The sequence below is a fragment of the Chelon labrosus genome (assembly GCF_963514085.1).
Source record: "Chelon labrosus genome assembly, chromosome: 13".
Lineage (NCBI taxonomy): Eukaryota > Metazoa > Chordata > Actinopteri > Mugiliformes > Mugilidae > Chelon > Chelon labrosus.
In genome coordinates, this window is record NC_140346.1 from 6,968,897 (window position 1) to 6,993,770 (window position 24,874).

At 42.2% G+C, this 24,874-nt stretch overlaps 1 protein-coding gene and 1 pseudogene across 3 annotated transcripts; both read right to left on the reverse strand.

The window, feature by feature from the left end:
- Window positions 1-617: 617 nt before the first annotated feature.
- LOC311498197 (von Willebrand factor A domain-containing protein 5A-like) lies at window positions 618-14,040 on the reverse strand. Of its 2 annotated transcripts, XM_084558678.1 has the most exons (21): window positions 13,955-14,040; window positions 12,159-12,206; window positions 11,803-12,005; window positions 11,482-11,704; window positions 10,883-11,049; window positions 10,686-10,800; window positions 10,416-10,564; window positions 10,244-10,332; window positions 10,003-10,147; window positions 7,086-7,165; window positions 6,889-7,003; window positions 6,602-6,760; window positions 6,406-6,509; window positions 6,036-6,256; window positions 5,614-5,640; window positions 5,459-5,494; window positions 5,045-5,083; window positions 4,257-4,286; window positions 1,780-1,946; window positions 1,504-1,627; window positions 618-1,421 (listed from the first exon to the last, which is right to left on the reverse strand). In XM_084558678.1, exons 2-21 carry the CDS (start codon window positions 12,199-12,201, stop codon window positions 1,342-1,344), a joined length of 2,316 nt encoding a protein of 771 aa, XP_084414804.1. In that variant the 5' UTR covers window positions 12,202-12,206; window positions 13,955-14,040; the 3' UTR covers window positions 618-1,341. The 2 variants fall into 2 exon arrangements, with proteins under 2 accessions (XP_084414804.1, XP_084414805.1); XM_084558679.1 differs by lacking the exon at window positions 13,955-14,040 and having other exon boundaries at window positions 12,159-12,252.
- A 4,175-nt stretch (window positions 14,041-18,215) lies between these two features.
- Window positions 18,216-24,638, reverse strand: LOC311497770 (TRPM8 channel-associated factor homolog; annotated as a pseudogene). The gene is made up of 7 exons: window positions 23,827-24,638; window positions 23,488-23,695; window positions 22,971-23,231; window positions 20,547-20,636; window positions 19,792-20,051; window positions 18,408-18,519; window positions 18,216-18,310 (listed from the first exon to the last, which is right to left on the reverse strand). The product of its transcript is annotated as a TRPM8 channel-associated factor homolog (transcript).
- Between the last annotated feature and the right edge of the window lie 236 nt (window positions 24,639-24,874).

The following is a 24,874-nucleotide window of genomic DNA, read 5'->3' on the forward strand; positions in this document are numbered from 1 at the left end:
ATGTCGCGAAAAAATCTTGTTTGAAAGAACTGTATAGAAGCACACCGAGTCCGATCGAGACGCACGTTTTGATGTATTTTGTGTCTGTGTGCGACGAACGGTATTTGAGTTGAAAGGTTTCGAAAATCGGCGGTGGAAAAAGTTTAATAATAAAAAGAAAAAACGTAGTGAAGAACAATAGTTTGCAGTGCTTCGCACTGCAAACTATTGACTCCCATAGCTTTGCTATGAGGGTCAATAGTTTGCATTGCGTAGCACTGCATCACTAATAAAAAGAAAAAACTGCAAACTATTGACCCCCATAGCTTTGCTATGAGGGGGTCAATAGTTTGCATTGCAGGCACTGCATCACTAATAAGACTATAAGTTATTGATTCTATTTCCATGTAAAAGGTAATATGCTGTGTTCACAACTTTTTCCCACCGTACAAATATGTCATTGCGTGTTCATAGTCAAGTGTGTCTTCCTCTGGAAAACTAACATATTTTCCTTCATAGTGAGACTGAGACTTAGATGAACTTTATTCATCCACAAGGGAAATGAGTGTAGTGTGAGTCAGGATCAGCTAATGAAGGCAACTCACTGCAAGTGTGTGTGTGTGTGTGTGTGTGTGTGTGTGTGTGTGTGCTCGCTTGCACCTCCTGAAGCTTTTTGGGTGGTATTGCACTTCCTGTCCCACACACACTTATTCCAAATATGGTTGGGTGCCACCCACTTCCTCTTCCTCATTACAAAGGATTTATGCAGAGAGAGAGTTACCTTTCAAAATAAAACAGAAAGTCATGAGGAGAGAACAGAAACAAGACACAAACTCAGCATGATGCAGTGTGACAATAGGATGATCCACAAAGGCCCCTCCCCTCAACCCACAGGACCCAAAGGCCAATACTAATAACATTCTGTCGTCAGACACCAGAGGACACCCTCAGAAGACCCATGTCCATTCTCAGATTCAGATTCAGAGAACTTTATTTATCTCAACAGGGCAATTCATTTGTAAGTAAAACATGACAGCTTTTTGATAATGTTTGTGAGCTTGTTAAACAGCTACAGTATGTGGCCACAAATTCATGTTGATAGATGTAAATATAAAAATACCAGACATCAGTTAGAACAAAAAACAAAGCTTTGCGTTACTGTGTTTAGTTTTAATATTTCATTCAAAGCAGTAATAAATTTAACAGAAACTTCCATTGTCTTGTAACAGTTCTCATCTTGTATAGACGAGAGTGCAAATAATGCAGCACACAGGTACATGGTGCAAAGTACTGTTGACGTGCTAGGAGGCAATAAGTATGCTTCTGTGTACCAATTCTGGAGAAGTTGTTTAAGTGAAATCCTCAAATCCCCAAGGTATTTCTTTGCACGTTGCAGCCCAGTAGTACATTACCAGCTTCCACACACTCGGTCACACATGGCGCTAGAGAAACAACACAAAACAATTCATCAGATTAGCATACATCCTGATTGACTGGATGAACAATTATGGTTATACTTATTACCATTCTGAGCACTGAGCCAAGATGCAGCCTTCATAGCCAGAATCTCCCACTCTTCTTTGGCATCCATCTTGAAACCATGAAGCCAGATCAGAGCCAGGATGGTGGCCCACACTTCCTCATTGACCTAATTCACCACATCAGCAGTAACAATATTATATACTAAATTAAGTAAGACGGCATGCTCACACACTTTTATGTTTTAATAAGAGCCATCCTCACAAACTATGTCATTAAATGTAGTTTAAAATAACTTCCATTATCTATTTGACAACCCACCGGTGCAGGTTTTGACTTTTCCACCTCCTCTCTAGTCTTCCCCAGTGCAGCAGCCAGAGCTGGATCAAGCAGCCAGGAGCCAGAGGCCTTCTGGAGGGAGATCAGCTGCAGCAGAGGGTCTTTCTGAGGTTGCTGGGGCCGAGTGGCTCTCTCCTCTGCAGCACACACTAAGTCAGAGGAAAAGAAAATTTAAGATAAAAATATCCCTTTATTATTTTCAATAATCTCATGCTAATGATTTGTATCTATGTAAGATGTTTATTTGTCATAGTCAAGCCTGTGGTTATACATTATATTCAGTCTCATATTTACCCTCAGAAAATGACAATTGCAGATTTTTCTCTATTTATGGTGTGACGGCCCCAGGGCCTTTGCTGTGTTGGTGCTTGTGTTGGTGTTTGTGTTTCTCTTTTGTCTTCCAGGGTGCTGGTAGCTGGTTGGCCATTATGGGATTGGAGGCAGCTGGCCACTGTCTCCAGACCCATAAAACCCCGCCTTATTTGTTATGGTCTCAGAGCCGGGCCATAACAATGGACTGATATTTGTATCATTTTCAGATTTAAAGGTATATATCCAGCAATCAAAATGTGTTGGAAGGACCTGACACTGACAGGTGACACCAAGTTAAATTGTTGTTTGGTACATTCTGCTGCTTTACCAGTTTAACTATTTCTGGATGACACTCAAATGGCCACAGAATGAGTACATGTCTGCAAAGTATGCACCACTGAAACAATGCAGATTATTTTCTCACATCAGACAATAGCCAACGGGTTCCCTGACTGGGGAATGACAAGACCTTTCCATACAAAATCCATTAATCAGTTTATTAAATGTACACTGAATTGGGCGCTACATTCAGTCACTGCTGGATGTACTCATTCATTCAGACAAGGGCACTCACACGTCGGTGCCAAGTACTGGGAGCGACTCAATGTTCAACGTCTTGCTCAAGGAAACGTCGGCATGTGGAACTGCTAACCCTCTGGTTCATGGACAACCCTCTACCTACTAAGCCACCCATGTGTCTGCTACTCAAACTGGGAAGCACTGATGTGGACTGTAATCTGAGATGCTGTTAACTGATGATCTCTGAACTCATCCTCTGCAGCAGAGGGAACTCTTGGTCTGCCATTTCTTGACGGTCCTCATGAGAACCTGTTACATCTCAGCATTTGACCTTCATGTTCTAAGTATCGATGGACTGTTGTTTCTCTTTACTTAGCAACACTTGAACTGTACACCAACACTGCCTCAAAGTGTGCAAAGCCGTCATCAGGTAAAATGTGGCTACTTTGAGGAGTATGAGATTTAAAACATGTTTTGGGTCGTTTCCACTTTTTCACAACATAATCCCATTTATGTCTTGTCATAGTTTTGTGGTCTGAAGTGTTCAGCACTGTAGAAAACAGTCAAGAAAAACCCTGGAAGAGAACGTGTGTTCTTTATTACAGTGAATCACAAGTTACTAAGAGTGGAGCTAAAATAAAGTACAGGTTGTTGTCAGTGTTTACACTAATGTAGCCGACTGTATTAATAAAATTAAAGGAACAGTATGTAAGAAATGTATTTCAATTAATCATAAAATGGCCCTGATATGTCACTAGACATGAAGAAATCATGTTCATTTCAAATACTTATATCACTGACAACAGTGGTCCGGCCAGGATGTTGTCATTTAAAAGTGAAAGTTGCAGCCCTCAACTGATGTTGATGTTGTCATGTTGTGTTTTGGCCTGAGGCGCCACCCTCAAGCTATCGACTAATCACGAAGTCAGTTTTGTCATCCGGGTTGCCAGCTCTGCTCTAGTTACCGCAGCTGCAGCTACGAACGTGTCGGATAAAACATGTATAACGTTACGAAACCTAAGACCTCGTTATGAATCCGAACTACGTCGTGACAAAGTCCGAAATAAAACAAGGATTTGCATAGGAGATGCCTTTGAAAGATGGAGACGGCTGAAAACGGAGAAGAATTTGAAGACAGACACCAACGTTGCTAATTTTCTCCTGGCTAACTTACTTGTACATAATGTAAATGGACATTTCAAATATTCACGCTAGTCGAACAAAGTTATGCATGTTCGTGCAAAGTTACGTTAGCGCATACAGAGAGGTGGGTCATTGAATTTAAAAGGTAAGGAATTGTTTGGGAAATAAAAACGGCAAGTCGTCATTGCTAACATTAGCAATGCATTATGAGCCCGTTTCTCTGTCACTATACTGAAACGCCGAGGAAAACAACATTAGCACGTCGATTATGGCAATGTGAAACGTAATTGAGACGTATTGAGTAGCCTAACGTTACCTCGGTAACCTGGCAACCTCGAGTCAGGGGGGAGGTTGGAGGGGATACACCGTTCTACAGTATTTTGAAAGTGATTGCAGTACCAGTTTTCGCCAGTTTTCGCCACAATCTTACATACTGTTCCTTTAAGAAAACACTGTGTTGGTGAAGCATTCAGCTTTTTACTTACCTTCACGCGCTGAACAAAGACCAATGCGACCTGAAGAAAGAAAGATAAGTTTTCTACTGTCATTGCAACGTCACACATTACCACTGCTGAAGGTAATACATACATATAAACCAATCAGCCACAACAATATGACCACTGACAGGTAAAGTAAATAACATTGACCATCTTGTGACAATCCAATGTTCTGCTGGGAAACTTTTGGACCTGGCATTCATGTGGATGTTACTTAGATATGAAGCACCCACCTAGACCAGACCAGACACCCCCACCCCATAGCAATGACACTCCTGGATGGCAGCAGCCATCCCCAGCAGCATGCAGCCTGGCACAGGCACACACACGCAAAAACGGTTTAGGAACAACTCAAAGAACATGAAAAACAGCACGAGGTGTTGACCTGGCCTCCAAATTCACTAGATCCTAAACTGATCAAGTATCTGTGGATGATCCACAGAGGCCCCTCCCCTCAACTCATAGGACCCAAAGGCCCTCACTAACAACATTCTGTTGCCAGACACCACAGGACACCCTCAGAAGGCCCATGTCCATTCTCTGAGGAGTCAGAACTGTTTAGGAGGCACAAGGGAGATCTACACAATATTAGGACGGTGGTCATAATGTAATGCCTGACTGGTGTAACTGCTCTGTCTTCCTCACTTGCTGCTGTAAACAACTGTATGTCACTTACAGTATGTTCAGGACTGCTGTAACAAGTACATACAGTAGCCATGATGTTTCCCATGTTTATCCATTTACTATATTGACAGCAATGTCCTGATGTTACTTACGCTTCTTGTTCTTTTTAGATCTCGGGGAATGCATGAAGTCTTTAAGAAAAGAAAACAGTATGAGAACAATACATTTCATGGGAATTACTTAACATCAGCTAAACTACTGGCTTCTACAATTATTGCAGTAAACCACAAGTTATAATGACGTATCTTTAACGTGTACAATTTGTTTTATAACATTTAAAGTATCACATTAAACGATAATAGAAGAACTGTCTCCACTTACTGCTTTAAGCAACAACCTGTCAATGACTGTAACAAGTTAACCAGACCAAAAACAACTCTCACTGTACCCACTGTATTTCACATTAAAGCTGCAAATAAGAATGTGTTGGTTTGTTCAGTCTTGACATTCATTTGCTGTATTCATAGAAAGCACAGTGTTGGTATCTTATTCAGCTTTTTACTTACTAAATGCTGGCATCATAGCACTACAGGATCCGATTCCTGCAATAATAAACAAAGGACAATACACTGTAAGATAAAAAAGTGAGCTTAAGACATTCATCTACTTTATTTATAGAAATAAAATATAGTGTTGTTAAATCATTCAACTTTCTACTTACTTAACGGTGAAGAACCACAGAGGTTTCCTTTGTAAGGAAATCGAAGATTGAGAAAAATATCAACAAAACAAGTGTGTTGGTTTGTTCAGTGTTAACATTCATTTAGTGTATTCATAGAAAACTATGATATATTTTTCAATCCCATCTACTTCCTACGGCGTTGACGTTCACAACCAAAGGCCATACCCACTGGGGCAAAATGGCTTCCAGTTAAATACACTTAAAGTTTAAAAAACCAAACAGATTTTAGGTCAAGACCAGAACTAAACAGACAAACATATGAAGAGCTATGCACACAACCATGCACGATGAGCACAGAATAAATGCTGGCCAAAAATAACACTCAGTAATCACATACTGTGATTCAGTGATACTTTCAAAGATTTGCGTTAGAATATCAGTTTTCATTTGCTCACACTCACTTAGTGTTGGAACGCGTCTGCGCACCAGAGGTCCTTGAATCGCTTCACCACTGCTTTTGTTGACAGCAATGAAGGCAGTGAAAGAACTGCTCACTCCTGATTGGACACTGAGCTCCACCAACTTCTCCTTCACTCCTCCATCTTTCTGTCCTCCATCCTCTCTCTCCTTCATCTCCAGAGAGCGAATCATAGTGAGAGCAGCCAACCTGTGGATTGTTAATCTGTAGATAAGAGAGAGAAGGAAACACTCAGACAGAGTTTTGATGTTTGTCAGTCCAGCTACATTGTTCAGTGTTCAGGGCCATAAAGAGTCTCTAAATAATCTCTACTGAAAGCAGAACAGTGCTGTCTGAATGAAAACCTGCTTTACCCAGTGTCTCCTGCAGGTTTGAGACTGAAGTGCAGCTGGTTGTGAGAGGGATGACCCGCCAGGCTGTACTTCACCGTCACACAGCCCTCTGCTGCCTCTGGACTCTGAGAAAGCATTACAGTGTTAGAAATCATGTTAATGACTGTCATCACATACCTGATGACTGAAACACAACATGACATGGAGCTGCTCCTACCTCTCCAGTGAGCTGGCCATAAACCAGTGACCTCTGACCCTGGAAAAGAGCTGTGATTGGTGAAGAGAGGACAGTGACAGACACTCCCTTTGGTAAATCCCATGTGACTGAGATGTCCATCACAGCTGGCTGCAGAGAAAATCGCAGCGACTGCATCACCTGAAAAATAATGCAGAACTGTAAAATCTATTCAAACATCTGGGAGAGACACTGAGTTTTTACTGACTGGAACCATGGTCTCTGTCCAGTCACAGATTTACTGCTGCATCTTCATTGTGTTTACTCACTTTTGGTTGCATCCTGTCAGTTCCTGTGATGAACTGAGCGTGACCTCCTCCCTCCTTGGCCAAGCCATTGATAAGAGCAGAGCTGGCCCCTTCTCCAATCCCAAAAGAGAAACACCTACAATACAGCAGGTTGATTTAGATCCACTCAACACATGGAAGACAGTGTGGAAATACTGTGGGTGTTTTTGTGCTTTCACCTGTGGGAACCTGAATTCTTCTTAACCAGATCAATGACTTCTTTGGTGTTCCCCACCTCTCCATCAGTAAAGACAAACAGCTAGGGAGCAGAGCTTACACATAAGTTGAATAACAACAGGGTTCTATGGTAAAGAATGAGGTGTGATACGTATGTACAAACTAGTTAAAACAACAGCAGACATGTGACTCTTCCAGTGACAATGTCAAACTAGAATAACCACTTTGTGTTTTCCTCACTGCAAACCAGTAATTTTGCAGTTTACATCAATGCCTTTCCAGACTCTTACATTTAGTAAATAAAACCCTAGAGGCACTCTTTGATTTTTCTGATTTAGAGATACATTATATAAATAATGTTAAGTGTAGTTATTCTTGTTGTGCTGTATGTCTATTGTATTAGTATTTTAGTTCCAAGAGAAATACACTATATTGCCAAAGTATTCACTCATCTGCCTTATACATATATGAACTTAAGTGACATCCCATTCTTAGTCCATAGGGTTTAATATGACGTTGGCTCACCCTTTGCAGCTATTACAGCTTCAACTCTTCTGAAAGGCTTTCCACAAGGTTTAGATGTGTGTTTAGTATTGACAACTCCTCCGTTTCACCCTCCCCCCAGGTTAAGAGTCTGGGTGTCATCCTTGACAGCACACTATCCTTTCAATCCCACATCAAAAACATTACTCGGTCTGCCTACTTCCACCTACGTAACATTAATCGCCTCCGCCCCTCCCTTACCCCCCACACAGCCGCCATCCTTGTTCACAGTCTTGTCACTTCCCGTCTGGATTATTGCAACTCTCTCCTCTTTGGCCTTCCACACAAATCCCTCCATAAACTTCAACTAGTCCAGAATTCAGCTGCCTGCATCATAACTCGAACCCCCTCCATTCACCACATCACTCCTGTCCTTCAAGAGCTTCATTGGCTCCCGGTTCAATTTCGCATCCAATCCAAAGTCCTCCTGCTTACTTTCAAGGCCATTCACAACCTCACCCCCCCATATTTGTCTGATCTCCTCCATGTTCCCACTCCCTCCCGCTCTCTACGATCCTCTTCCTTCATACATCTGTCTGTCCCTACTGCCCGTCTTACCACCATGGGGAGCAGAGCATTCAGCCGCTCTGCTCCCCGTCTCTGGAATTCACTACCACTCCAACTCAGAAATATTGATTCATTTCCCCTTTTCAAATCACAACTCAAAACATATCTGTTTAAAACTGCCTATTCCACCTGATGACAAAATTGACAATATTTTATTCTTCTGCTGTCGTTTCTTATGAATGTATGTACGGTGTCCTTGAGTGCCAAGAAAGGCGCCTTTAAATAAAATGCATTATTATTATTATTATTATGGGAGTTGTTGACCATTCTTCCAGAATCGCATTTGTGAGGTCAGATGCTGATGTTGGAAGAGAAGGCCTGGCTTACAGTCTTCACTCTAATTCACCCTAAAGGTGTTCTGTCGGGTTGAGGTCTGGACTCACTCAAGTTCTTCCACACCAAACTTGCTCATCCATGTCTTTATGGACCTTGCTTTGTGTCATGTTGGAACAGGAAGGGGCCATCCCCAAACTGTTCCCACAAAGTTGGGAGACTTGGACTTGTTGCATAGGTGGCATCCTATCACAGTACCACACTGGAATTCACTGAGCTCCTGAGCTCCTTTCTCAAATGTTTGTAGAAGCAGTGTGCATGCCGAGGTGCTTGATTTTATACACCTGTGGACATAGAAGTAGTAAGAGATCTGATGCTATTATTACTGGAGGAGACATCTGCACAACCTGTCCAACTTGTGTGTGTGTGTGTGTGTGTGTGTGTGTGTGTGTGTGTGTGTGTGTGTGTGTGTGTGTGAGTGGGTGGGTGTGTGTGTGCGTGTTCTCGTATTTATTAAATTGTTGCCAACTCTTGCGGAATACTAACGTTGTGGGGTCTTTTTCTTCCAGAGCTTTTTGAGGGTAAAAACCTGTTAAGACTTTGTTTTAAAGCAAAGGTTACAATAAGGTAATGATTAAGGTTGGGGTGAGGGAAAGTATTATTTCAATGTAAAGTCATTTAAGAGCAGAGGTGGGTAGAGTAGCCAAAAATTGTACTCAAGTAAGAGTACTGTTACTTTAGAATAATATGACTCAAGTAAAAGTAAAAAGTATTGTCACCCTGTGTTACTTGAGTAAGAGTAAAAAGTAATGGGTGAAAAAACTACTCAAGTACAGAGTAACTGTCGAGTAACCTCTTTTATTTATCAGGTCAAATAATGTCAAATAATGCACATGATGCATGCACAAAAATATATTATGGCAATGATAATTTTCAGAGCCGGATAATTCCCTTAGACAACTGAAACAGTTTATAATAAACAATAATAAATAAATAATATAATAACTTAAATCTTTACACAGTAACATAAATTTTAAAATAAAATACATTATACATTGCATGCCGTCGCCATCGTTTTGTTTCTGTGCTCTTTTCCGCCTGTTTGCCGCGGGGAGTGTGTGTGCGGTCATGTGATGGCTCGGCTCTGCCTGATTGGTGAAACGGAGTTAGACGTCGCTAGTGGCTACATTTGATTGGTGAGATGCAGTCATGTGATAGTCACAGAGCCTCTGGGAAGTCCCGACCTTAAATCATTGCTCTCCCCATATAAACAAAACAGACCATGCGGCAGACGGATCGATAAAAAAAAAAAAAAAAAAAAAAGTAGCGAGCAGAATCAGCCCAATGTAACGGAGTAAAAGTACCGCTCCTTCTTCACAAATGTACTCAAGTAAAAGTAAAAAGTATGCTGCTTTGAAACTACTCATAGAAGTACATTTTTTCCAAAAAGCTACTCAAGTAAATGTAACGGAGTAAATGTAGCGCGTTACTACCCACCTCTGTTTAAGAGATAGATAGATGGTGTGTGTCTCTTACCTGTCTCGGCTGACTGGGAATGCAAGGCTGCATGTAAATATGTTGAAGTGGCTTCAGTATCTCTGTTCCTCCCAGATTAGCCTCCATCTCCTCAACTTTCTTCAGAGCCTCCTCCATGGTCTTCTGGTTGTACTCCACACTCTTACTGTCATCACACAAACACAGGCACCAATGCACACATACATTTACTTAAAAGATAGAAAGGCCTTATTTGGCTGACTGTAATGAGCGAATAACTTACGGGAAGATGTGTTCATAGCTGGACCCAAAACTGTAAATGTTGAAATAGCAGCCCATTGGTAAGCTCTTCAACAGAAGCAGCAGAGTATCCTTCAGGAAGATAGAAAAGATAGTGAAGACCACTGCATGAGAGGAACACTATGAGAGATTTAGAGAAATAACATGATAAATACCCTGGCACTGCTAATGCGATGTGAACGCATACTCCCTGATCGATCTAATAAGAACACAAACTCTCCACATGAGGTGACTGAAGACATCACAGACTGGGGGAACTCAGGGTACAGGCTCACCATCACCACTGGATCACCCATCAGAGATCCTGAAACATGACAGGGACAGAAAAATGACCACACATTTTGTCATTTACACCAACTCATCATCATTTGGAGCATAAGGAACATTATGTTTGTAAACTAATAACTTGACCAACTTGGACTCACCAGGCTTAGCAGAGGCCTGTCCTGCCTCCACCACAGCAGTGGGCTGATGGGCGTCTTTGTAATAAATCAACAGTTCAACATCTCTGTCAAACTTGTGTCCTGCTGCCAACTTGATCTACAGTTCAAGACACACAAATATAAATGAAGTTGGAATGAGGAACTACAACACACAGCAGACACATTGTCACTCTACCTACAGTGGCCTGGGTTTGATCAGTGTTGAGGTACTGGAGAGGATCCAAGGAACAGCTGGACTCTACTTTAGAGATTGAACGAGGAGAGGACAGTCGGGCAGAAAAAGACAGACTGTAGGGCACCAGAGAGGCTGGGACAGAGGTCACCTGGACACTGGCTCCTTCACTCCCTGTAAACAACACGAGAGACAACTGGGAGTCACATGGTTTTTGTTTGGGCTGGGAGGTTATGTGAAGCTGGTGGCTTCAGATGGGATGCACATTACACACATAAGGTCTTTGGCACCAGCTTCTCTGTTGTTGCAGGAAACATTTGTATGTAAATGTTAATGTGCAGTTTTACGTCGTTTCTATCTCCTTTTCATTTTTCCTCTCAGGATTTCTCTTCATCGTTAATTGATTTTAATGTTAATGGTCAATAGCAGTTTCTACACATGAAAATACATGCAGAATAATGTGTTTCTGTGAACAGCTCTATGACTTCAGCCGCGCTGTGAAAATCATCAATGAAAAGTCACTTTTGGGAAGCTAGAAAACACAAAGGGATTGCTGCAATAAATTGTTTGTACAGGTGTGGACAATGGAACAGCTGCTTGTTCTACCTTGAGGTTGGTAGCGAGGGTTGAGCACAGCAGGCAGACAGAACCTCAGCCCGTCATCAGCCTGCACAGCCAGCTCAGTGACGTACTCCAGCCTGATGGAGGCGCTCTCTCCTGGAGGAAGACTGCCCACACTCAGAGAGAAGATATCTGGACTCTGCTCACTCTCCTCCAACAGGAAGGCCTGCTGACCAGAGCTCAGTGCATCATCATAATCCTCACGAGCCTGTATGAGTACAGGAGACACATGTCAGGAACATTCACTGTGTTTACTGTTTCTTATTCAGCTCCTTTACACAGAGTAAATCTTTCTGTCCAGCTCACCTGCTGTTTCTCCTTCACCTCAGCTACAATCTGTGTCTGTCCAATTTTAGCACTGAAATGACAGACAGCAGCATCTCCAGGCAGAGGAAAGACAAAAACAGCCTCTAGTGGTTTGTCCTCCTTGTTCTCGTAGTTGAGAGTGGAGATCACTGTAGCCACATGATCCCTCACCTCCAGCTCCACCTCAATGCTCTTCAGAGGAACTGACACAGAAACACAAAGAACTTAGATACAGACATTTAAACAATGATGGATTACACTGATTGTTACACTTTAGCCACAAATAAGGCTACCTGTTAACTGACTAATAGTTAAACACAACAGAGGTTTTAGAGTAAAATAGTAAGACTTTGTACCTGGTTCCTTCTGGGAAGTTAGCAGACCACAGCGGTTCATCATTGTACCTGTACAGCAAGGACATGTGAGGACTTTCTGTTGTATCAATACATGTAAGGGACAGTTACTGTGACTTCCAACTCTTGCAAATCATTAGTAATGTATTGCTGTCAATTATAAATAAACCAATGAATGGCAAAAACTTCCTCTTTACTGTTGTCTGTACACTCTGATGATTGTCCCCAGCTAGTTCCATTAAATGTTAGACTTATCAGTCGGTATCAGATCTGTGTCCTGTAGTGGTTCACCTCCTACCTAACAGATCCTGGGAACCTCCTCTCCTCATCTGATCTCTTCATTGTGGTGTTCCACAAGGCTCCATTCTCTTAATTTAACAAAAATACAGTCTACTAAAATTGCTATGCAGACGACACACAGCTGTATCTCCTGTTAGAACATGTTGATACCAGTGATGATGGGTCCCATAGACTGCCTCCAGGATGTGAAATATTGAATGGCTTTCGTTTTGTGCAATGATCATCTGATCATCACCAGAATGGTTGGATCATCAATGATCCACATCAGTGCTGCTTTGAAAAAATAAAAATAAATAAAAAAAATAGACCAACAGTTCTGATTCAGATTCAACTTTTTGAACAACTCTGGCCTGTAATTATGAACTGGCCAGTCATCCTTGTCTCACTTGAAGCTGCTGCAGAATGCTGCTGCTAGACCATTACTGTATCTGATAGGAGAAAAAGCCTGTAATGGTAATCCTGCCTTGTTAAGAGCAAGAGTAACGCCTGGGGCTTAATTCGCCTTTAGCTAAGCCCCGCCCCCCTTAGTTACTGTTGCTACGTCCGACATTCTCTTCTGGGCTGTGGTTTTCTGGTTATCTATAAGGCTCTGGTATCAACATGGCTTATGCTGTGACAGCTCTTCCTGCTGAACTTTTGTCAAACTTTTATAAAGCAGCAAATAAAGTGTCCGATAGAAGTAGGCAAAAGGGGCGGCAATATGCGTTCGAAGGCTATATTCAGGACATACAAGTGAAAGGCAACGAACAACAAGGCATCCAAATAGAGGCAAAAGCATACCGGTCACAGTCAAAAAATGAACCACCGCATATCCTATTAATCGAGACGGAGGCTGGGACTGAGGAGCAACACTGTTCATGCAAAGCTGGGTACGTCTCTATTCACTTCTATAATCGTTATTACGAAGCAAACGGACTAACGTTACGCACGTATAACGTTGTATTTCTTCAGCGTGTGCTAGCGTATGAACAACTATGCAACTTAAGCTGTAACGGTGATGTTTTGATGTTTTGACTTCGGTTTTGGGAAGGGGAAAAACGGACACCCCCTTCCAACCTTTCTGGGAAACGCGTATCTGTGTTACAAGTGCCCCAGGCACAACGTTTAACCATATTTTTGATAAACTACGACAGTATAACCTGCCGAGACCGAAAATATGAGACGCCTGCGTTAAAGTCAATGGAGCGCTGTGAAAAAGTGTCGGACCCCTGTGGGAGCTGGCTGCGCTGTGATTGGTCAATCTACATTCTAGGGTGTAGCTTAGCCAAAGGCGAATTTACACACCAGAAAAGTCAGATTCTCAGACGTGCCGCTCTTCACAGACTCTAGAAAGTGTTTCCCCCTTGAGAGAGTTTAAACTACGTGACAGTCAAATGTTTTCACAAGCCTTTCAGTGTCCTTTCAGTAAGACTTCAAGTTTCACTTTTCTTTTTACTTTTTGTTTTAATTTTTTTTTTTTACTTTTAATAACACAAACAGCATATCAGAAGAAAGCTTACCTGTGAGGACAAGCGATGACAGGACAGTTCCAGGTGTCTCGGGTCAGTCTATAAAGCTCCAACAACTTGTCAGTGCAGCAGCACACAAAGCACTGACGTAAGCTAGGGTACGCTCGATTTCCTTAAAGAAGGAACACAAAGTGGGCGGGGCAGGAAATCCAATCACCCTACAACGCTGAGAAGGGAAAAGGTTAGGCAGTTAATTCATATGTTTGTATTCATTATAGCCTGTTGGCCCCTAAAGCCTTCTGCATGCTTGTGTGTCCTAAAGTCCTGTCCTTATACCCCAGGGCTGTCCACGGTGTCATCATTTTATCACGTTTAAGAGAGCTTCAAAAAACACACTGACCTCAAATATCGCTGCAACTGTTGCAATAGTGGCAAGTGGAATCATTTCAATGGGTATATTAACTTGGTCTAATCAGACATTGTCACACCGACAGAGACTGGTCACACGGTGGCATGTTTTTGTGTGCGTGTGATATGTTGCCATCTAGTGGTCACTAGTGTTATTGCTCCCCGAGATCACAGAAAAGGAAGACAATCACATTTCACTATACATCATCACATATTATTAAAGACATATAATGATTATGTGTTAAGGCTATTTTGACTGGCAGTACACATTACAAATCTAAATCTGAAGAAAGTTGTTCAGAAATTTAAAGAGCTCTGAATCACATACACATTAGTATTAAATATTAGTTTTAGAATTTAATCCAACATTGCTGTTGGTCTGTAAGTTACCGTACAAGCATTAAAGTAATAAAGGAGTGAGCAGCACTAAATTTGCATTTTCTTTGCCTTCCAAGCTGCTGTTCTATTTAAATGCTGACAAATGCTGCAAAGGTAAAAGATGCTGTACTAAAGGCTTAAGAGCTTGTGGCTGAAGCGTATCGCCAAAAGTTCAGAAGCTGGAAAAAAAATGGGAAAACAAACATATGTGGAATTTGCAAGGGATTTGGGACTACATTTTAATCGTTGGTGTAAAGCAGCTGAGGTAGAGACCTTTCCAACTCTATGTGACCTGATACTAGTAGAACAATTTAAACAGGCTGTACCAGACCATATTGCCACTTATATCACTGAACGGAAAGTTACCACTCCCAATGAAGCAGCAGTTTTAGCTGATGAATATGTGTTGACTCATAAACTTATTTTTGGTGAGAGATTGTGTAGGGAAAAACAGCACTTTAATGGTGACAAACCGCAGAGGATGAATGGGCTTCCATGGATGGAGCCACAACTTCATGGTAAAGGGGGAACAGATGTGTGTCATTACTGTCACCAAAAGGGTCGCTGGAAAAGAGAGTGTCCTGTGCTGGGTGCGAAAGATAGATCTGCTCAGGTTAAATCAGCTGGGTTGGTAGCACAAGTACATAGACCTGTGACCTCAGCTTCAGAGTTAATAGCACCTTTTGACATGAAAATTCAAACAAGTGACATCCCTGAGGCTGATTTGTGTTATCAGATATTCATCTCTGATGGTTCTGTAAAGCTAAAGGATGGGGACAAGGAAGTCTCAGTTAAAGTGTTGAGAGATTCAGGAGCCATGCACTCTTTTGTGAGGGAGGCCATCTTGCCTTTTTCTCCACAGTCGGACACAGGAGGTTCTGTGCCCTGTAGAGGTTTGGCGCTTCAAACCCTTTTTGTTCCTGTGCATAAGATGTTTTTATCTTGTGGTTTCTTTCAGAAGGAGGTGAAAGTTGCTGTGCGGGCTGAACTTCCAGTGAGGGGAGTTGACATCATCCTGGGTAATGATCTGGTAACTGATGGTCGTATGTGGCCGGATGATGTAAGGCCTGTTTTGACACCGAGAGCCCAAGCTTCAGTACAGGATGAGCAGCAACATCTGCCATGTCCTCCTGTTTCGGCTCATCTAGGGGGTGCTGTTTCATCTCTGGTATCAGTTTATCCAGAACAGACAGATTTGTCATGTTCTTCTTTAAATCCTCTGGAGGTAACTCCGCCAGATCCCACTGTGGCACTGATGGGGGTGCGGCAGCAAGCAGAGGAAGGCGATGAAAAGCCCTCGGTGGTGTGTGCTGTGACTCGCCCCATGGCTACAGCATTGCCTGACAGTGGGGTAACTGGGGACCTAACAAAAGTTTTGTCCTTTGCTGTGCCAAAAGATCTTTGTGTTTCTCGTGCAGAACTGGTGCAGGAACAGAAAAAGGATCCATCTCTGAAAGACCTGTATGAGTTGGTGGTGCCTTCCTGTCAGGTGGGAAACATTAGACAGGGTTATGTGCTCCAGGATGACCTGCTGTTGAGGGTTTGGGCTCCTCATGGTGTTGGGATTGGTGGGGATCCCATTGTGCAAGTGGTACTACCTGAAAAATTTCGAACATCAATGATTCAGACAGCACATGATAATATCGCCGGTCATATGGGGGTAACGAAGACTTACCATCGGGTGCTACAGCATTTTTTCTGGCCTCGGGTGAAACGTGATGTTTCCAAATATATAAAGACATGTCATTTTTGTCAGATTACCAGTAAACCAAATCAGTCCTTGAAACCAGCGCCTTTGTGTCAAATTCCTGCAATGAGTCAACCTTTAGATCATTTGATACTGGACTGGAGGAAGAGATGTATGTTGATGCGGTGGGCATTATTTTTGCTGGTATATCATTTAGATATCCGTCACATTAAGGGTAGAGACAATAGGGTGGCAGATACATTGTCGCGTGCACCCGTGTTGTAACATGTCCCTTTATGTGCCCGTTTCTGTGTTCCTCTCTTCTGTTTTCAGGCCACGGTCCCATTCTCATGTTCTCTTAAAGATGCTTCTTCTGGATCCAAGTTGCTGGGTCATGGGAAGGTGGAGTGTTGGTGGGATAATGGGGGGAGAGGGGATTTTTTTTTTTTCTGTGTGACCTGTTATGTTTCTTTAGACAGTTTATAATATGATGTTCCAGTTGACTAATTTAGTGATGACAGGAGTAATGTGTGTATTTTTTTTTTTTTTTTTTGTTTGTTTTTTGTATCTCACCAGAGGGGTATTGCACAAAACTAGAATAGAGAAATCCAGGATAATTGAGCAAGCGCGGCTTGATTTATCCTGCTCGGCGCATCCTGGCTTAATTGGTGTGCAACCAATTAAGCCAGGATGCGCCGAGCAGGATAAATCAAGCCGCGCTTTGCCGAGCCAGGATTAAAAGGCGCGGCTATGTTAAACCAGATGAAGATAGCTGGGATAAGTGCGCATTCACGGGATACTTAAACAGACCTCGCGATCGCTCACAGAATCACTGATGAGAACATAGATAAAAGTCGCGCGTCATACTTCACAGCCGCGGAACAACAGCTCCTGATGCAGTTTTACGAAGAGGTGAAAAATTCAATACGAAAAAAGGCAATACTATTGCCATAATTACACAACGCGAGAAAGCATGGCAGACAATAGCGGACCGGCTTAATGCGTAAGTAGTCCAAAACTGTACAATTAATAAACAGTGCTCCATTGGAAAGGACTAAAGGAGTTACTTTTCAAGTTACTCAGGAAATGTAGAGTATGATTAAGTGCAAACAAGTATCCACAATGTGTGTGTTTAATCTATTTTTCTCATGTTACGTTTTTATCTATTTTATCTTTAATAAAGAACAAACTTGTCTGGCCATAAAAGGGCCTGGCAGCAAGTTAAAATTAAATATAAGAACATTTTGCAGGCTGGTAAGTGACTTTAAATAAAGGGAGGCCAGTGATGGAGGGGATCAGGGAGGGACAGTAACCGACTCTGTCCCAGCCACAGAAGCTGTCCGCTTCATACAAGGTACATATTGTAGCACTACTGCACATGGAACACAATCAAATCAATAAATCAATCAATAATTTGTTTTTGTTTTTTTTTAAAAACTAGAAAACATTGTGGTGTCCTCCCTCTTTCATGAATGTAAAGTAGAATTTAAAAGAGCCACCAATGCTAAGCAAAATGCACACAACAAAAAGTGACATTTAAGATCTTTTATTAACTAAAGAGAGGCTAAATCCAAAAATTAAGTGAAAAAACTTGCAATATATTGCTCCCTCCCGAGTCTGCCATTAGTGTTGTCTGGGAAGATGGGAGCATTTTCCCAGTCAACATCAACAGCCACTCGGGGGGCCTGCAATGTTATGCAGTACTATACATGCAGCCATAACGTCACAGGCCGTGTCCGGGGGAACCCTCAGGTAGTGCAGGCACTGAAACCGAGATTTCAGAAGGTCGAATGTCATCTCGATTCGAGCCCTTGTTTTATTGTGTGCATGGTTGTAGGCCTACTGTGGTGGGGTTTGGGGGTCCGCAAGGGGAGTCAAGAGGAATGACTCGCAGGCGTATCCTTTGTCTCCCAGCAGCACACCAGAGAATTCGCCTGACAATACAAGATATCATTTAGAAAACACAGCAGAGTTACACACACAATGTCCAAGGTGCTTACAGTACAAATAAAAAAAAAATGTGTGGCTTACCTTGTGAAAGCCACTCGTAAATTGGACTAGCCCAAAAGACTCTGGAGTCGTGCACTGAGCCAGGCCACTTTGCCTCTAAATTGCTCACAAGGCAGTCAGCATCACAGATCATCTGAAATGTTAAGTTGTAATGTATTAAGGTCATTAAATGCACAGAATTAATTTCTGTAGGCCATAACCACAAATCACTCTTACCTGAACATTGATGCTGTGGAAGGATTTCCTGTTGATGTAATCCTTACATGTGTGCAATCCACTGCATCAATGACGTTAGGGAAAGCTGTAACAAAGAATAGTGAGTATCCAACTGTGACTGATCAAATTAGAAACTAATGGTTGCACATTGAAATTGAGGTTACCTGCAGTCTTGTAAAACTCCTCCTTGATGTAGAGGGGTCTTCTGTGGCCAGGGAAGGCGATGAATATGTTGCTAAATGATTTCAGCACCAGACAAACACGTCTTATTGTGCGGCAAATGGTTCCTTAATTGAGGTTCTTCTGCATCCCCAACAGAATAAAGGAAGCTCCCACTTGCAAACCATCTCAGTGTAACACAGACCATCTGTGGTACAGTGAGAGCATGGCTTCACGCAGTCTGGTGCTGTATTTTTGGACCCAGCAGCCTACATAAATATCTTAGTCCATCACCTGAGATCAATTACTGCAATAAAACACATATTTATGAAACCTCTGACAGCAATTTGACAAGCAGTCTTCATTAGCATAGCAATATAACACTTGGCCTGAGTAATAATACTACCACTTAAATCAATATAAAAAGACTATTGAAATTACAAACAGCCAACAGATTTAAATGAAATGAGAAATGACTATATATATATATATATATATATGTAATATTTTAATACAGGATAATTAAAATGATGCAACATACTTAGAAAGACCATGGACATGCTGTAAAACACATTAATTCCTCACAGGATTGACGTTGGAAATACAGGTGGATTACCAGGATTAATCTTAGCCTGGCTGTTAGCCTGGTCTGGAGCAGGCTAGCTGCAGAGAATAAATCACCATAGTAACTTGGCCGGGTTAAGTTTGAGCTGCTTTCATGCAACCGACTTGAGGCTAAATTAAGCCGGGATAACCAACATATCCCGGCTTAATCCCTTATCTTGGTTTTGTGCAATACCCCTCAGCTCTTGTTTCGGTTTTCTAAAGTCATAGCTGGGTGAGCCTGCAATGAACAGGATTAAATACAGAGTAAAAATACCGTAACGTAAATAGGATAACCTGAATACATCCAACCTGGAATGAGTAACATTTTTAAAAGCACCTGACTTTTAAAAATGTTACTCCATCCAGGAGTAACATTGTAAACAAATAATTTCAAAAAAAGAAATTCTGTGTTGCATTCAAATACAATATGACAGCCAACACACCCACCATGAGAAATCTGCACGTCAGTTACAAAACGCTCTTTGCGAGAAAATTTGTGTGGGATGACAGCCAGATCAGCAATACTCCTCATGATGTCATTCCAGAGGGTTGCCACCTCATCAGGACGTTCCAGGTCCCTAACAACATCTGATGGTACAGTGAGGATGATGTTGTTAAACTCCAACTCTGCCCAGGGTGAAGGAGCTGTGCACAGCACCGACCAATCAGCTGCTGTTGTCACTCCTGAAGGGAAGCATGTGGATGCTGCGGTATAATAAACTCAGAGCTTTGAAATATTGTAATTACTCATCAGCACTGTAGACAAATCATTAGGGAGGAGACAAGGAGCCAAAGCTTCCTTCTCTGGTCTCCACATCTCATCTCATATGTTATTTGTCATGTTATCCCATGCCTTTTGCAACTCAAGGCAAATGCTTTCCTTTGAGTGTATAATAGATCTGTCCATTTTTTTTCCCAACTTGCCCAAATGTGCTCAGTGAGGTTGAGGTCCAGACTTTGAGGGGGCCAGTCCATCATTTTCAGAGTTCCAGCAGATTACTTCTGTCACAGGGAGTTACAGCAGTAGTGTTGAATGTTTAGGGTCATTGTCCTAAAATTATCATTCGAAAATAAATCCAGGCCCAATAAGCCGTTTTATCGGTAGTTTAATGGCCAATTCAGCGAAAACAACTGAAGATTAATTGACTTGAGTTGATGTTCAAATTTAATGTCCTGTACCGTCCATCTCTTGTTCACCTTCCTTTCTCTTCATGTAGGTCTTCAAGCCAGGACAGAGGTACAGACCGGTACTGATCCACTCAACATTTTCTGACACACAAACAGAGCAAATGGTATATTGAGGTCTATGTAAATCAGATATAATAAAAGTGTTCATTCATTCATTCATCTTCTATACCCGCTTAGTCCTGTTAAGAGTCACGGGGGTCTGCTGGAGCCTATCCCAGCTGTTATCGGCAAGAGGCGGGGGCACACCGTGGACAGGTTGCCAGTCCATCGCAGGGCTAACACAGAGACGGACAACCAGTCACACTCACACCTAATTTAGAATCACCAATTAACCTAATGAGCATGTCTTTGGACGGTGGGAGGAAGCCGGAGTACCCGGAGAGAACCCACGCAGACACAGGGAGAACATGCCAACTCTACACAGAAAGGCCCAGCCGGCCAATGGATTCAAACTGGTGACCTTCTCGCTGTGAGGCATCAGTGTTAACCACCTCTCCACTGTGTCGCCCCTATTAAAAGTGTTACCTTTCCATATTAATGCAATGCAATATCAGTGTGGGGACAAATAATTAAGGAGCAGGTGTCCACGACATTTGTTCACAACACTGTGGTCTGACCTGCTGTTTGTGCATTTATCCTGATCCTTTGGTTGTAGACAACAGTCCTCGCAGGGATTTGCTTGAGGTGTCTGGATCTGGACAAACATTATATAGGTCTTTCACCAGAGAGAGGAGAAAGTGGCACTGGGTTGTTCTCACTCACCTTGAAACAAACATATATCGTCATTTAGAAAACACAACTCTTTGTGTCTCATGAGGTTTCTCCAACGAGCCTAATCATTCACTATGAGGTGCAGGTTAGAGGAATTATGTAATGGTGCATAAATTATTCAGCTCCCTGACCCTCCTAAAAGTCACTTATCTGCTCACAACTTCACATTTATTGCCACCCTTTCACCACCAAGACCAGCAACACATTGCAGACGATAGCGGAAGTGCTTGTCTCTCATGGCCTGGCTTTTCACACAAATATGTTTTTAAAAGAAAGACCTAACACCTGTCTTTAAACATTCTGTAACCAACTGGCCAATCGATGTATAGGAAAGAATATTTTTAAAAACAATATATATGAGTGAATCAAATCCCCAAACGTTCATTATTCATATGGACTGAGGTATTAGACTTACTGACACACAAACTGCCCCCTTCCCCAGTCTAATTTGACACCACCAGTTGTTCTGCCCCCTGTGCAAGTGCAGTGTGACAGTTTGATGGGAGGTAGCTGGCTAGAAGACACAGAAGGTGGAGATCTTTCTGAAACACCAGTTTGCTGTTCATTGTAAATCAGTAATCTGTGCTCATATTTTGACGCTGGTTGTCCTTGACTGATTTGGTTGGTTGATATGATCTGATAGTGACTGCAAAAATCCCTTTCCTTTAAATTCTTTTCACGGTATTAGCCCAGATACGGGAAGCAACACACAGAGACATTTCAGAAAGCCTGCACATCCCACCATGATGCACTGGTGATTGACACATCACAACAGCAGATTGGTCCGAAATATGAATCACCTCTGATGTTTTACTGTATTCTTTATGCATAAAGAGAATGCAGCAGGATTTTATTTGCGGCCAATACTGCGAGATCAGCTATTCTTGTGAGATCGGTTACACCACAGGAAGTAGAATGTGTCCTACTTGATGTCTCTGTCTTCATACTGCATCCCTGCAGTCACCATTGTCATGTCACTGTAGAGGTACAGTAGGCTAACCATCTTGTATCAAAGACGCAGATTTAAGAAACTAAATACGTAAAAGAAGATTGTTTGACCGTAAATAAACACATTTCTAAACGATTTCTAAATAGTTAGGTCACTGTATGTTTGGACACTGACACATTTTTTCTTATTCTGACTGCTTACAAAACACATTTAAGTTACAGTTATATAATGAATATGGGCTTTAGACACAGACTCCCTGCTTTAATCCAACGAGTTAAAAGAAACAGTTAAAAATCAAACATATAGGAACTTCCACCATTTTTATACATATTTTCAGGAGCTCAAATGGAGTTGGACAGATTAACTTAATCAGAAACGACTAGCCTTCTCCATGCAGCTGATGTGTTCACCACTTTTGTTCGTGGTTACCCCAGCTTGAGCTATGTATTCTTTCTATCCACAGTATGAAGGTGTTGAAGGCCATCCCCACCCCACAACCACTATTGGATTAACCTTTACTAGTGTATTTTTTAAAACTGTTTATATTTCAAGTTGTATTTGCTTCCCTTTGACAGGTAAGTATCTTGTATAACGTCATATACACATGTGCTCAACATACATTGTCATTTTATATTATCATGCCAGTGAACTTGCCAGACTGTTGGAACTCAACATCTTTGGGTGCATCATCATACCTGAGAAATCTGTTATGGATTTTGCCCCTGGTGTGTCTGAGCCCAGTACCAGGAGTGTCCACCAATCAGCAGGCCTCCTCCCTCTGCCACAAAGTCTTGGATTTCCTCCACATGCTCATCGATGTACGCCGTGCACACAAACACACTCAGGTCTTTCCTGAATTCTATCTTCTCACTCTTGAGACAAGACTCGGTGACAACGACTCCATCCCGCCCTTGGTCCAGCCAATGAACAGGATTGTTCCAAAATGAAGCCAGTGTCTGGAATAAAAAGGGCTAATTTAAAGCTGAGACCATGGTTAAATAAGTCGTATGCAACATACCTAGCGCAATGCAGGTAAACAACTAAAAGACACTTTAAGTTAATATGTAGACAAATGAGAAAATTAATCATATTTTACTCTACGAGAGGTCATCTGCTGTATCTATAACATGGCTGTATTTTAGAGATGATAGACGAACATGTTTTCATTGTGTACTAGTTTGCAGTTAAGAGTTTGACTGATTTAAACCTCACCTCCATGTTTATGAGGCTCTCATGCATTGCCACAATGACCCGTCCCCGCCCATAGTATGCTCCTGCCAGTCCATCTTCAGTGGTCCCAATGGGGAAGGACAGAGGGCCATGAACTAGAACATCAGAAGCTACAAAATCTCCCTGGAGGTTAAACTCTAAAATCCCTTTGAGTAAGAACTCCAAGTCCTCCTCAAAATTCTTACCAATACTGTATGAAGAAGAGAGAGAAAAGCCCATATGGGTGATAATGGTGAAGCAAGACAATGCATGCTGTAATTAAACATTTTTCAGATAAATAGAACAACTGCAACATTAAATGAAAGAGAAGTATACACTTACTCTATAGCCTTCCAATGGGATGGGATTTCTGGGTAAACAGGCAGGTTCTCTGTCGCTCCATAACCTGTTCCAAAGTAGATGCCAGCCACTCCTGCCACTTTATTCCCAGGAAACTGGAGAAATGGGTTCTCATTGCTGTGACATGAAGCCCAGTACCACGCTTGCCCCGCTATCAGCACTCCTCCTCCAGCTTTCAGAAATGCCATCAGGTCTTTTGGGTCTGAACCCACGCTGTAGGCATCTGTCACATACACACCAACTCCTGGATTGTCACTAAAGGCCCCCACAACTTCTACTTGGAAGCTGGATCTACTGATGTGATCAGCGACTGCCTTGACATTTTTGTGCACCCCTACAGAGATGTTTTCAGATCCATCTTCTCTCAGCCAGGTCAGAGTGTTCTCTGTCAGAGATGGAAAGGGGGTAAGAAAGGCTTCATGACCCAAGACCACAACCCTTCCACGGCCGTACAGAGTGGCAGCCATCAGGACCTGGTCTTGGCTGTTTATTGCTAAAGGGAAAGCATGGTCTCCAATGAGCACCAGGTTACAGGGAACAGCGGAGCCACGTAGGTCCAGCTCACTGATACCTCTCATTAGAGAGGTGTAGGGCCCTTTGGGATAGGACTGCATCGGCTGGTGGGACATGGTGTGGAGGAAAAATGCTCTGAAATTTGGGTGAAGAGGTGGAGGGCAGACAAAAGAGCCACTGAACGTAAGCTGCGTTAGTGAGTGAGGTTAAACCCTAGATGGCTTAACTTGTTAGGTTGTCCTGTGAAAAGAGATGACACAACTTCAAATATTTTATACATCTACAACAATAAAGATACAACATCAAAATGTCAGTCTAAAACTGATTTAGAGATGACCCGCAGTACCCATCAAGCTTGCAATTTTTTTTCAAAAGACAACACAGAAAAACAACAAATGGACTTTTACCTGAAAATCAGTTTAGTCGTCAGGAGATAGACTTCGATTGAAGTACAGCAGTTATCCAATCACAACACTTCCTAAGAGTGTATGTCTGACAAGGGAGAGAAGTAGAGAGT